At 32.7% G+C, this 15,122-nt stretch overlaps 1 protein-coding gene across 1 annotated transcript in view; it reads right to left on the reverse strand.

The window, feature by feature from the left end:
• Window positions 1–438: 438 nt before the first annotated feature.
• The window catches only part of Casd1 (CAS1 domain containing 1), a 42,694-nt gene continuing 28,010 nt past the window's right edge, over window positions 439–15,122 (reverse strand). The window contains exons 12-18 of the mRNA XM_042684688.1: window positions 14,232–14,388; window positions 12,169–12,248; window positions 10,205–10,306; window positions 7,300–7,440; window positions 6,156–6,233; window positions 2,693–2,785; window positions 439–1,857 (exon numbers count right to left, since the gene is read on the reverse strand). Coding sequence (XP_042540622.1) covers window positions 1,594–1,857; window positions 2,693–2,785; window positions 6,156–6,233; window positions 7,300–7,440; window positions 10,205–10,306; window positions 12,169–12,248; window positions 14,232–14,388 — 915 coding nt within the window. The 3' untranslated portion in view covers window positions 439–1,593. The remainder of the gene's footprint in view (window positions 1,858–2,692; window positions 2,786–6,155; window positions 6,234–7,299; window positions 7,441–10,204; window positions 10,307–12,168; window positions 12,249–14,231; window positions 14,389–15,122) is intronic.

A 15,122-nucleotide genomic window follows, 5' to 3' on the forward strand; every position in this document is an offset into this window, starting at 1 on the left:
CTAGAAGGCAGAGCAATGAATCATTACAATTGTCTATTTGGGAAATGTCAAAAGATTAAGTAAGGATAGAAGAGAGAAAAAGAAAGAGCACACATTTGTGTCCAAGAAATACTCTTCAGTTAATGAGAATGTATCAGTAACACATAAATCTAGTGCCACAGAAATAATAAATTGTACATTTTTTCAAGTAAAAGTGTGAACAAACCATAATGTTTACAACTTCTTGGGTGGAAGGTACATTGACATTAGAAGCACTGATAACTAAATCATTCCTCATTCAATAATAACTTTATAATCTATTTCTATCTTCCATCATTTTGTTAGCAGATTAATAAAGCAAGTAAGTTTAAGTTAGGGAAATAAATTAGAAATATGAACCAATTAGTGATTCAATTAAAGAAACACACACAGTTTAATCGACACTTTCCAATACAAAAATAAGCATCCACAGAATGTTTATTTGCTGTTTAAATTATTCCATATTTTCACATATTGTGAAAAGAAAATATATTTCACCTCACACATAATAAAAGCAAATAAGTGCAACCTTTCAAACATTAAAAATCATAATCAAATCTGTACAACAGATAAATAAATGTATACCTCTAACAGTTAGCTTATAAAAAAAAACAAAAACAAAGATGCACACATTTATTGCCCAAAGTCACCAGTTTACTTAACAATTCTACTATGGCCATTCATCTCAATCACCACTTGACTCTTAATTACACTGTATATGCTTAGATTGATAAATATTGTTTAAAAATAGGAGAGGATCATAGGAAATACCAAAATGGCTACAAAGAACTTTCCAAACATTGGAAATAATATACAAAAATTAATTAGTGGGAAGAAAACATATCAAATGGATCCAAAGACTAACTGACATTACACTGGTATAGATTAAGGAAAACAAACAGGTAAATGTTTGGCCTTTTTATAAAAAGAAGCAATGACAACAACTAACAATGACAAAACCCTGTCATGGAGCCTCAGAACAACTCTGTGAGAGACTAAGTGTACAAAGGTTTAGGCTTTTATGTACCTGAAAACCACAGTAAAGAGAAAATCACATCAGGAAACACAGAATATCAGAACATGAATACATATAAATTAAAGGCATATCATTCCACATCATTGCACATATGGTAAGAAAACAATACTGCAAGTCATTCTTGAGTAAAAATATTTTCACTGAAATAGTAAGTTCCACATGAGTTTAGGTAGAGTCTTTTACCACGAATTTAGTAAATATCAAAACACTCAGTGGTGTCACTAAGCTAATAAAATTATCCATACTGTTTACTGGAAAGGTAATCATTTCCCTGCTTTCATAGGTTAACTTAATATCAGTTATAAATGGAAATAGAGAACCAGTAGAAAAAGCTTTACATGCAATCCTATATGGTGCATTCTTAGTATTTCATGTTGGATATATACATTGCTTATATATACAACCACACATGCTCAATAGACATGGCCTTCTTCCCATACATGTTTATATTGATCCATACAGATGCTCTTCTCCTCTAGGCAGATATAAAGTAATAAACCTGAAACATTTAAGTTTTCTTTTTTAATGATTTGAGGAACCTAATGTCTTGCTTCTTGAATGGATGATAAGAAGAGTAGTCCACAAAAAAAAGCAGCTATACATGCTAATCTTTTCAAGAGAGATGAGTTATCTTTAGGAATAAAAATATGTGCAAGATCATTAGTGATCTGAGAAATTTCATGTGCTACACAAACAAAGATGAATGTGCTGACAATGATGTTGAGCACAGGGTTTCCAGGGATGAGAACCAAGATACCCCTGGTGTCCGCTGCCAGCCATATGTGGTATTGGCAAATAAATAGCTAGGAGAAAAGAAATAGTTGAAGTTAGATATATACAGAGTCCATGAATAAATGAATTTTTCCTAATTTAAATATTTGAAAGCAAAAGTTTCCCCCAAAAGATTAGATTCTGTCTCACTATTAGCCCTGAAAAACCCCCTGTAGAATTTACTTCCCAGGACCCCTATGCCTATACAATACTACACTATACTATCACCCACAAATGAAACTACATTAACAGGACACTGAATACTCAAAAGAGAAACTTCATTTCCTTTATGTTAAGGATAACTCAATAAACCTTATACTCTGAAATGCACATTACAGTTACATAAATTGTTTTAAAAGATTCTATTTCAAATAATAAAGTTCAGACTATGCAGAATGGACTTCAAAACCTACTGCACACTGCTTTTGTATATAATTTATACAGAATGTAAAGTCTAATATTTCCTCATAATTTCCAATCATGTTAAAGATGAATATTATTTTGATAACCATCAATAATCTGAATTCTCATGATATTGTGTTTTATTATGGACATGATCAAGATTTCATTTTTACATGGCCTAATACTTTTTCTTTTCTGATCTGAGAATCTTGATCATGCTCAAAAGCTTAAGACAATGTAAAGAATGTTCAGAAAACTATTTTCATCTAGCCATTTTAATATAGGCTTTAAAAACATTCCAAAATACTTATAATAACAGCTCAAATTCCTTATGCCTATACCATGAAAGCTTTGGCTGTTAAAAATGTCAGATTTATGTATTCACATGTGTGCACATGTATATGTACACACATACATACAAAATACATGGCTGTGTATAATAAAGCAAAATATTAATGTACTAACCTCTAATGAAATTTTTCCAAACCAAGCAAAAAATGAACTGTAAACTGAACGGGCATATCCAGGGATGTTCCTTATTAGAATAAAAGCTAAAATCTAAGAAAAAAATGATAAAGATAAACTTTGCTGTATTTATTTAAAAGTATTTTAGATAAAGCTTTAAGTGGTTTTAAACTTTCTAAGTTTATTCTGAAAGATTGTGAATTTGACATGTATATTTAAGTTACAGATTTTTTGTTGTTGAGATCTTAACCAAACTGGATTTCTTGACCCAATGTCTGCATTCTGAATATCAATGCAGATTTGAGACAATGCAAGGCTAAAGTTTTTTTGTTTTTTTTTTTCTGTTTCTTGTTTTTGTTTTTGTTGGCCATGGGGCCTGAACTCTGGGCTTGGGCACTGTCCCTCAGCTCTTCAGCTCAAGGCTAGCACTCTACCAGTTGAAGGCTAAAGTCTTATCTTATAAATATACAATGGAGAAAACCTGCTTTGAGGCTTTCTAAGTAGCAAAAGTTGGTATCATATTTATATGGCAAAACTTCATAAAAGCCCATGATATAATCTTGCTATTTCTGTAAAGTATCTGCCTGATTGGCAAGGCAGTCATTCTCTCTTTACTCTCTTTCAAGCCCCTTGTTATTGTGTAGATATGAAGTGCTCTCTCATAAAGGTTCATGTGTTAAAGGCTCTGTTCTCAGTGGTGTGATTTAGAGGTGATAGGATCATTAGGTACTAACTGGATCAATAGATTAATCCACTGCTGAGTTCCTAGGTGAATGAGCTATTAGGGGCCTAATGGAAGTCATGGTGGCTAAGGGTATATATTTCGTTCCTGGACAATTTCACCCCCTTTACCCCCCCCACACACCTCAGGTATGACTCAACTAAGGGTATTCATGGGCAACAGCATCATGCAGACTCATCTGAATCTGATAAAGATACGTTATAGGAACACGTGGAGATGTCAAAATGAAATCCCCTTGTGCAACTAATTGGTGCTAATAAAAAATGTAAAAGAAAAGAATCTGGCTTTTGGATTACATTTGTTTTGGGACCTGTGGAAAGGACGAAACTTAACTTTTGAGTGTTTATCTTCATCTGTACAAATGCAAGTAAGCTTAACTTTGAATACAAACATTAAATTAGAATGCATCGTAAGTCATTTAAAAAACATATTAGGTAATTACCATAGGTAGTATACCATATTAGTGTAGGTAATAAACATAACTGATAAAACATTATAAAGATAAGGCCTGAATAAAATCTTTCATAGTTTTATTATAATTAAAGTATTACATAAACTCTATGTAAAATACTATCATTTACATATATATATATATATATATATATATATACACACACATAAACACACACATAAAATCATTAACCTGAGCAACACAAAGTCTAGGAATAGTCCTAAACAATTCATCCTCCTTTTCCTGTCAACTGGCATTCCCCAATGCATACATCCTTTCTTTAGCATAGTCAACTCTTGTTGTTTGGTCACATACTTAGTAAACAATATGATCTGAAGAACAGATGAGAAATTTAAAAATTAAAAAAATGAAAATTTGTATAGCTGAGTACTATCCAAGGTACTCTGAATACATTATTCATAACTAATCATCTGTTTTACAGCAAAGCTCTTCTGGATGTTTCTATCTAGACTCATAGGCAAAACAATTAAGGTCAGGATTTCAAAGACTGATGTCTAAGCCATCAGATGTGTTAGGCTGGAAAATATCTTCCAATAAAACACTGGAATTCTTGTACATGTTGACAATGTTAATGGAGGTCCCTTAGATAAGTACACTAAAAATTTTCTATCATCCACCTATTTACTACCTACTTATCAATCTATTTCACATACTTACATATTATCACAAAATCTTGTGATACACACACATAACATTATTATATATATATATATAAATATACCTCTGTTCACATCTAAGAATAACAGTGAATGTAGTTGGAATATGGCTGAAACTTATAGCATTTGAAACTATCTGGATGCTCTATTACAACAAGAAGCAAATGTTTGAGCATAGAGTGAATACAGTATAAAGTTTAAAAGTTTCATTATCAAGTCTGGAGAATCTATCATCTTCTTGGTGATACAGAGTATGCATAGGATTAAAAGAAATAAAATACTCCCTGCCCTGAAGAGAACTGAAGCCCTACAAGAAGCCCCTCCAGAGATTCTCCTAGCTCCTCTTGGTTGGGCTCAATTAAGCTTTAACTGAGACACAACTTCCCCTAAAACCCAGATCAATAATCAAGATAAATTAGGAAAAGGTTTTTTTCCTAAGAAATCTATACTTAACCATCTCTACCCTGTGATTTTTCTGCAATCTCCTGTACCATACTCTACCAAATCTGATTTGAGCTGTTCACAGCTTCTGCCTAACCTCAATTATTACCACACACTTCTCTGGGCTGAGTTCTGGTCTCACTAGCCTTTCTTGGATGGGCCATGCTCCCTTATACTATAAGACCCAAGTTTATAACTTCATCTCTCTATTATGCTTAATTTTCTCAGGGAAATAATTCCAGACCCAATCACCTTCCCCTTCAACTTCAACTAGGGTCATATACTCTCCCTTATTATATTTTATTATAGCATCATATACTGTGATTCATAATAATGTGGTTGTTATGAAATTACTACCTCTGAAAAGAAAAATGTAGGCTCAATAAGTATAGGAACAATACTTGATTTACTAATCACTGAAATGACTAATATTTGTAATCAAAAGTTCATTTACTGATTTTTTGTGCCAGTCCTAGAGCTTGAACTCAGGGTCTGAACACTATAACTGAGCTTTTTTGTGTTCAAAGCTATCACTCTACCACTTGAGCTCTACTTCCCGTTTGGGTATTTTTTTTTTGGTGGTTAAATGGAGGGAACCAGGGTGGCTTCAAATCATGATCCTCAGATCTCATCCTCCTAAGTAACTAGGATTACAGGTGTGGGCTATCAGTGCCCTGCTAAAAGTTTATTAAATTTTTAATAAAAATCTTTATTAGATGTTTATTAATACTTATCATTATACAATTCTGAATTTCTTGAGAATTGAGCCTCATATCTAGCATAGTATTTAACACATAGTAATTAAAGAAATTCGAATAATGAAAAGGAGATAAGAATTAATATTTTGTAAGTCACAAATACTGAATTAGATCATTTCCATACATTTAACATGGTAACTCTTGGAGACTTAATATACCTGTTATTACAGAAGATTTTGGTAAAGTATAGAAAGAACAATAAGTAAAATTTCTACATTACCTCTATGTTTACCCAAAATTAAGCAAAATTTTCTCAACATTAAAAAAAAATATTACCAGAACCTGGGTGTGGTGGTACACTGTATAATTTAACACTAAGAAGCTGAGACAAGAGGGACATGAGTTCAAAGACAGCTCTGGCTACATAGCAAGACTTGTATCAATGAAGCATTACCTGTGCCACAGAAACAGACGGATGGAGCTCATTACACTCTGCTTTGTTTTTACAACTGCTAGCCCAAATGGAGTAAGTCTAAAACAAAACCAAACCAAACCAAACAAAATCTATCAGTTCACAAAAATAGTTAAACTTTAGAGTAGGGAAAGTTCTTATGCCTATTTTATTTACAATATTCAGTTCATCATATTATATTCATTATATTTATATGTGTGTGTTCAAGGTGATTAAAAAATTCTTCTTTCACTGACTCAATTATTCTTCATATTTAATATACATAAATATTTTCCTTAGAATTTATATTGTTAGAAAAAATTAAAGCAAAAAAATTAAAGATATTTACTAAAAATAATTGATTTTAATCCTTTACTCACTTTAAAATTAATCTTCTATGTTATGTAAGATTGTAAGAGGGAATGGGGCCAGGGAAAGGGGTAGATAATGAAAGAGGAAAAGGGGAGAACGCACTCAAGAATTCATTGTAGGGCTGGGAAGGTGGCTCAGTGCTAGAGTGCTTGCCTTGCATGCATGAGGCCCTGGGTTTAATTCCTCAGCACCACATAACCAGAAAAAAAAAAAGCCAGAAGTGACACTGTGGCTCAAGTGGTAGAGCGCTAGCCTTAGCTGAAGAGCTGAGGGACAGCGCCCAGGCCCAAAGTTCAGGCCTCATGACCAAAAAAAAAAAAAAAAAAAATCCATTGTATATACCACAAAATTAAGAAAAATAAAGGCAGAAATGTATTGAAGGGGGATGAAAATGTTGAGGGATGACACAGATCAGGATGTGTTGCACATATGAACTGCTTTGTTAAATGGAGAAAAAATTCAATACATATTCTAAAATATTAGGAAAAGTAAGGGAAGGAATGGTTTGGGAGGGGTAGGTGAGAACACTGAAAGAGGCGACACTGATCAAGACGCACTGTACTCATAAACCGCTTTGTTGAATGGCAACTGCTTGTACAATTACTTAAAGATAATAAATTTTTTTAAAAAAGAACTACTACATTAAAAAAATCTTTAATTGCTGATACTACCTAGCTATTGTGCCTCTATGGGGAATTAATTTCATAAATAGGAATAAAATCTATTGCCAGTCATGAAAAAAAAGGTTTTGGAAAATTATTTCAGCAAAACTTACCAAGAAAGAAACTACTGAAATAAACAACAGAATATTTGAAATTTTGCTTGAAAAAAGAGGTTCGCCCTTTCCTTCAGAAAGTACTTGACGTTTCTGTAAAGCCAAATAAATGAAAGCAAACAGCATTCCATGAAAAACTACCTGAAAAAAACAAACAAGAGAAAAATTGTCTTGCTTTACAAGAATTAGCAAAAATATTTTGTTAATGATGACTATATCACCAAAAGTAAGTCAGTTAAAAGTTTAAGGGTTTGGCGTTTTTATAAAGAACTTAAAAAGTTAGAGAGAAACATCAAATAATGAAATAAAGCCAGTGATTGTTAGAAACCATCAGTGATAGGCAGGCCAAAGGCTCTTGTATTTATATGAGATAAAACTAGTTCTCTGTGAGCAGTCTCAGAAGGAAGTAATAAAGACAATTTATTTACTTTATTCTATGTTTTTCTGGTGGTAGGGATTAAGCCCAAGGCTTTGTGCATATTGAATACATGCTGTGCCACTGTGCATGCTAATTAAGTACATGACTCCAGTCCCAACAACTTAAAAATAAGAATTTCTCCTAATGATACATGATAAAAATTTAAATACACCCAACAAGACATCTTTTATACTGATCTACCAATGTTTTAGTCAAATAGAATCAACAATAATACCAAGTACACTTTTAAAAAGAATATATACATAGGAGTGAAAAAAACAATGTAGAGCAGGAGTGAAAAAAACAATGTAGAGCAGAAAGCATATGTTTCCTTTTTTTTTGGTCTGGTAGTGGGGCCTCAACTCTGGGCCTGGGCACTGTCCCTCAGCTCTTCAGCTCAAGGCTAGCCCTCTACCACTTGAGCCACAATGCCACTTCCAGCTTTTTTCTTTTTGCTTATGTGGTGCTGAGGAATCGAACCTAGGGCCTCACGCATGCAAGGCAAGTGCTCTACCACTGAGCCACCTTCCCAGCCCTATAATGTTTCTTAAAAAAATGACATGAACATATAAATAGACCTAGTAAACACACAATATGAATTATGCAGATTTAATATTCATGTAAACCCCTAAAGTTTGAAACCTAATCCCCAATGTAACAATTTTGAAGTTGGGGTTTCACAGAATTGAAAAGGTCATGAGGGTGGACCCTTTATAAAGTAAGGAATGAGTACTGTTACCCTGATAGCTCCCCTATCCTTTCCACTATGTGAGGACATGGCTCTGTGAACCAGGATATAGATACCCACCATAAAACCAAATTTATACACAGTCAACTTATATGCCCAGTCTGGTGTTCTGCTTAGTAGTTCATATACACTAGGAAGCGTATCATAGTAAACTACTCTAAATGAAGCTTTAGAAAAAAGCTTCTATTCATATATGGTTTGGGAATTCAATAAACAGTGAAAAGTGGATAGGTATTGGAAACCAGGAACATCATCGAACAAGCCCCCTCCTCCCCCCCCCCCCCACACACACAAACAAAAACCATTTGTTGAAAGCAAAAGGAGATGAGTCAAAGATAGAAAGAAGATGCAAGTATATACAACTGTATTAACTGAAATATAGTAGATTCAAGGGGGAACTCAGATAATAAAATTCCTTAGAAAGCAAAGCCAAGATTCTACAAAATAAACCCCATGAAACAAGTATGTGAAGGGGTAGAGTGAGGTCAAGGGGAGAAGGGTAGACAAATGAAGAGGAAAAGGGAGGGGAGGGGAGGAGAAAGCAGTCAATAATTCAATGTGTAGCCTACAAAATTAAGAAACACGGGAAGAAGTAGGTTGAGAGGGATAAGTGAGAATGCTGAAAGGAGTGAGTGATCATGATACATTGTGTTCATAAATTGCTTTGTTGATGGCAAATTCTCTGTACTACTGTTTAAAGATAATAAAAATAAAAGGTAAAGAATAATCAGTATTTACTTAATATATAGTATTTTCTAAATGCCTTACATTTTCTCAGCTGGTGGCTCACACCTGTAATCCTAACTACTCAGGAGGATGACACCTGATAATCATGATTGAAAGCCAGCCCAGACAGGAAAGTCTCTGAACTCTTATTTCCAAATAACTACCGAAAAGCTGGAGTTTTAAGGCTGAAGTGGCAGAATGCAAACTAGCCTTATGCAAGACAAAACAAAACAAAACAAAACCAACAAAAAAATACCTCAGGGATAGTGCCCAGGCCATGAGTTCAAGCCCCAGGACTGGCACTCATGGACAAACACATACACAAAATCAGTCAAGTTTTTGGGGAGTCGGGAGGGCTGTGTAGAGGTGAGGAGTGACCTGGAAGGGCTCATCCATTGAGCTAGAAATTGAACTCTAGCCGACTGAATCTTAACTGGTTTTTGTTTGTAAATGGTTTAAGTTGTGGATGCCTAGCCAAGTGCAAGCACAGATTTCAAACCTTAGTACCACCAAAAGTGAAAAAAAAAAATGAATCTTAACCATTTTTAACTTCATGGAACAATCCAATACATTCCTGTTTATTCTTTTGTATAATTCTACAACATAGGTTGTTTCTTGGAGTTTTTAGACTTAGATTGCAAAGGCTTAGAAGCCCTATGGGTGTATCTTCCTTTTCTAATGTACACTTCACATCACCAATATCTAGGACTTAGAAGTTCAATATTCTGAATTCTATTCTGAGTTGTTGAAGCATATGTGGATCACTGGATTATAGTTTATTCCTAGGCCACTTTAGAAACATTTTTATATTATCTGCTTTCTGGTGAACATATACATGCATTTTCTATTCCTGCTGTAAAGAATAAGGAGATGGGGTAGACTTTTAAATGACTTACTAAATCAATGTGTTCCTCTATTCTAAAATTATATAAAATAGATAAACGAGTTACTAAATTACTAAAGCTCAAAAAGTATAATTTGAAATGGCAAAATATCACAAAGTAAATACATACGTAACGGTCCAACCTCCATCTGAACCACCATTCATACACATTCCCATTCAGCTCAAAACACTTAGACAAAGGCCAGAGAGAAAAGATCTTCTCAAATGCACCCTGAGAAAAGAAATCCAGAAACACTGTTACGATATAAATCAACATTTGTTTTGCAAGTCTATTTTAAACTGTAGTTTTCTAAAGTTATCATTCACAATGTTTAGTCTATTCATATAAAATATTAGAAATTCATTGCAAAATAAATTAATTTTCTAATGACCAAAACAAAGGTGACTTAAAGCTTTTTAAACTTATTCACACTTTACATGAAAGCTACTAAGACTGTAGTTTTCAGAATACTAGAACTTGGAAAATCATTCTATAGCATTACAAGAGTCCTCTGATCTAGTCACCTTACTCAATCATTCAGAGAATAAAGATGCAAAAGTCTTGTAACATTCCTGCACATTAATGAAGTCTTTTAAAAACAGAGATCAATTGCCAGACTAAGGAACCACAACAAATTCTATTAAGAAAAGCTCCATTATTGGACCTAATGCCACAATAAAAAAATGTATTTATATGTGTTTTATATCTATCTATTTATCTATCTATCTACAATTACTAAATTACTAAAGCTCAAAAAGTGAAAATATTTCAGGTAATGCTGAATCATTAAGTCAAAAACATTATATTAACAAAATGGAATGATCTTTGTTTAATCACAAGATTTAAAAGAGTATAGTAAAAATAGATTATATCAAAATTTATGCTCCAGAAAACTGTTAATTCTTACTGAGAGTTGTGCTCCTAAGTATCTTGGATCACATACATACATGCATATTGATATGAATATAGATACAGGACATTTACAGCTTAACGTTTTATTTCTAATTACAATTTACCTCTTCTGTTTGAGCTTTCAATTTTTAAAAGATAAAGAGCTACACTAGATTTTCTTTTGTCCAGGGATCAACACTGACCCAGAGCCGAAGAAATCATCTATTGACTCTATTAAATCTCTGGTCAGCTTTCTGTTCATTCCCACAGAAGCACTCATGGGGTTGGAAATTTTGATAAACAACTGTCAAGTAGTTGTTGCTCTTATTTCTTTATATACTTGTCCGCTGCTTCCTTATTGTTTTATTTATCTCCTATTTAAAAACCCTGATGTCATGCATAAATGAAAACATTTTAAATAATTATAAGTACGCAAATAAGTATTAATGCCTACACAAAAACCTCTCCAAAATAGCTTAGTAAAATATACACAAAATACACATGAAGTATTTACACTTGACACAGCCTGGTACAAAGCCAAGTGATAGAGATACAGTGAACTGTAGAATGTGTCAAAACTATAGGCATTCAAAGTAAAAATATTGTTATAAATATCATTCTTCCCCAAATAAAATGTCTTCCTGATAGACTGAACCTGCACAAGCAGACTGGCATACTGCTAAAACAACAGAAAATGCCAACCATTAAAATGAAAGGATGAAAGGTTAGAGCTAGGAAAATGACCCAAAATTCCATTAAATTAAATGTATGACACATAAACAAACACCTTTGTACCTAAGTTCACTTTACTAACTGCCAAAATTTTTCTCTGTGTAGTTATAGAAAAATCAGGTGAAAGTTTGATGAAATGAATAATGCACAAACCAAACTGCAAATTCTGTCAAGAGAATTTTGATCTCCACTTAGAGTAGTGTCTTCTAAGAGGCATTCAATAAACGTTTGATTGATCAAAGTCAAGTAAAATGGATCTTGAACAACTGCCAGAAGAAGAGCTTTAAATTGCTCTTACAACAAAAACAGTGGTAACTAAAGTAGAACTACATTGAATAGTCAACTAAAGTGACACTTTTATTACAGTCATTAAAATATGAAACAAAAAAAGGCTCTGACTCTTCTCACATACTTTAATAGACTTGAACTTTAAAATACTACAAAATAAAAACAGAAAAGGCTGTACAAACCTGAGAATATGCCAAAAAACAAATGCACAACAGCAAAAAGGCTAGCTTCAACAGTAAGCCAAAATGCCAGAAACAATTTCCTAAGAGAGAAAATATTCAATTTACTAAAAAAAATTCATATTAGAAAACATATTAAATACTTTCTATTTAGAACACTTATACCTTGACTAGTTCTCAAGATAATTTAAGGACGCATTATAAGGATATAAAATGTATCTACTGGAGTAGAACAATGTAAGGGGTGTCATAAAATAAAACTAACTAAATAACTAGATAAATAAAATATACTAGGTGGTATAAATTACAGGTAGGACAAAGGGGAAAAAAACATAGGAGATTCTTTTTAGAAATGAGACTAAAATGAAAAGCAGTACCCTGTACACTGTTGTTCATCCACTATAGATATATCTGAAGACATTTTAAAATATATTTTAAAATACTGCTTAGATATTATTATACTTAACCCTACAAAATATAGAGTATGTTCAATGCAATGTTAAAACTCATATTAATATTGCTTAAATATTATAGTCTTAAAGAAAGACTAAACTCCACAAAACACATATTAACATACATATATTTGAAATTGTGTTCAAATCTTTATAAACATTAACTAATAGGTTAGGTTTGTGTAGATAAACTACATTATAGAGGCTGTCCAAAGACACCATTTCAACTCTTTCCAGAAAAATTATCTGATATTATAGTGAGATCCAATGAAAAAGTGTTTTTGATATATATTTGCCTAAAAGCCAAATGTGCTTTTAAAAATAAAAAAGCATTATTTCTCCAAACAAAGGAAATTTCATTTTAATGATATGATCTTAAGAAAAATAGCATTAATATAAATAAATGATTATGGCTTTAATTTGAATATGATCAGTAACAAGTGATAGGAAATATGAATATGAAAACTTTTGGGATACTTAGGTTCTTTATGCCTTATATGTTAGATAGGCTGATAATCGGTATTTAACTATTTAACGTAAATATTTATCTAGCACTTATGTTAGTGCTTTAAACTTCGTTTGATATAAGAAGTATTTACTGAAAGACTCCAGAGGGCTAACAAATGGAGAAAAGAAGAGGAAGAGAATGCAATCATAATATTCAATGTACATATGTGGAGATGGAACCAGAGAACTTGAAGGGATAGTAGGGATGGGAGAGATAGGGGAGAATGATGGAAAGGGTGGCATTGATTAAGATGCTTTGCACTTACAAAGTGACATGCTGACTTGAAACCCCTCTGTACTATTACTTAAAGGTAATTTGGGAAGGGTAAACAAAGGAGGAGGCTACAATGCTTGATAAGAAATGTACTCACTATCTTGCCCATGTAATTGTAACCCCTCTGTACAGTATTTTCACAATTAAAAAAAAAAGGATTATAGCTCATGCCTATAATTCTAGCTACTCAGGAGGCTGAGATCTGAGGATCGCCAATTCGAATCTAGCCCAGGCAGAAACATCCCAGTGAGACCCTTATCTCTAATTAACCACTCAAAAATTGGAAGTGACACTATGGCTCAAGTGGTAGAGCACTCGCCTTGAGCACAAAGAGGCTCTGGAACACTGCCCAGTCTCTGAGTTCAAGCCCTAAAACTGACCAAAAAAAAAAAAAAAAGATAATTTAAAAAGGAAAAGTTGAAAAAAATCTCTCTCTCTCTATATATATATACATATACATATATATCTATATATCAGAACTGTCAAATACTAAGGAAAGATAGGTGGCCTGAAGCTGAATTTAGTTTTTCCTTCTCCTAGCTGTGTTACACTCTGGCATTACACTAGGAAATATGAAAACTACTGTATTAGCTAGAGGGAACACACATATAAACCAGTATTACAAGTGTTATACTGTATTGCACACTATGTCATTATAATCTTTTCACTGAACTACTCTAATATTTTAGAAACATACTTTAAGAACAAAACTTCAAAATGTCAAAACTACACATGAATGTCTACACATCTCAATAAAAAGAAAAGCTTCTCAACTAAAAAGGAATTTTATACATTGAAAGAACATTTATTGACATTAGTAAGAGTATATTTACCATTTGCTTTTTTTTGAATTATTTGGGGCCATAGTGCTAAAGTAACATATATGACCATAAACCACACAGTGACCAAGGGGACAAAGTAATAGAATTGATAAGGTCGATCCATTACTATACATAACACTACTACCAGGAAATTGAGACGAAATAAGACCTATAAAAAAGAGAAGAAAATAGTTTTTATTCCAGGTATACAAGAGTAAAGACAGATTTTCTTTCTGACAGAGTATTAACATTGAGGCCTTAAAAATGACTGTATAAATATATTTTATTAATCTTTAATTATATTTGTATAATCATTGTAATTATATATCCTTATATTAACTAAATCCCATCAAAGTGCCAGCTTGAGCTGTCCTCTAGCTTCAACTATCATCTTGTTAAATATAAAGGGAAAAAAACCCATAAACCTCTTTTGTAGAGCTATAGTTTATAAGCAGAGATTGGATTACCTCAAGAAAAGGGTATCCATTTCATCTCTTGTCTATGATTTATCCCATTGGGATTAAACTGAGGGTTGTCACAGTTACAAAGTAATATTACTCTAATTTAAAAAAAAATGTCTTTGGAACCTTTGTTATCATCAACTCAGACATCAGTTGGAAGTCATTTTAAAAACAATATTTGAACAGATTTTTATTAGTCCAATATCACTTATTATGAAACCATGGACAGATTATATGATCTTTCTGAGTCTTAGTTTCCTTATCTATAAACATGAAATAGTATTGCAACAGAAGGTATATAAGATAATGTTTAAAAACTAGTTAGCACAAGGTAGAAAGCTCATAAAATATGTACTAGCTGAAGATTATCTACTCTTCAGAGAAACAACTTGTAACAATAACTCTCTACCTATATTTGTATGAACTAAATGAATCAACAATG

Source organism: Dipodomys spectabilis, unplaced genomic scaffold, assembly GCF_019054845.1.
Source record: "Dipodomys spectabilis isolate Male_0828 unplaced genomic scaffold, ASM1905484v1 ptg000089l, whole genome shotgun sequence".
In the NCBI taxonomy this organism is placed as follows: Eukaryota; Metazoa; Chordata; class Mammalia; order Rodentia; family Heteromyidae; genus Dipodomys; species Dipodomys spectabilis.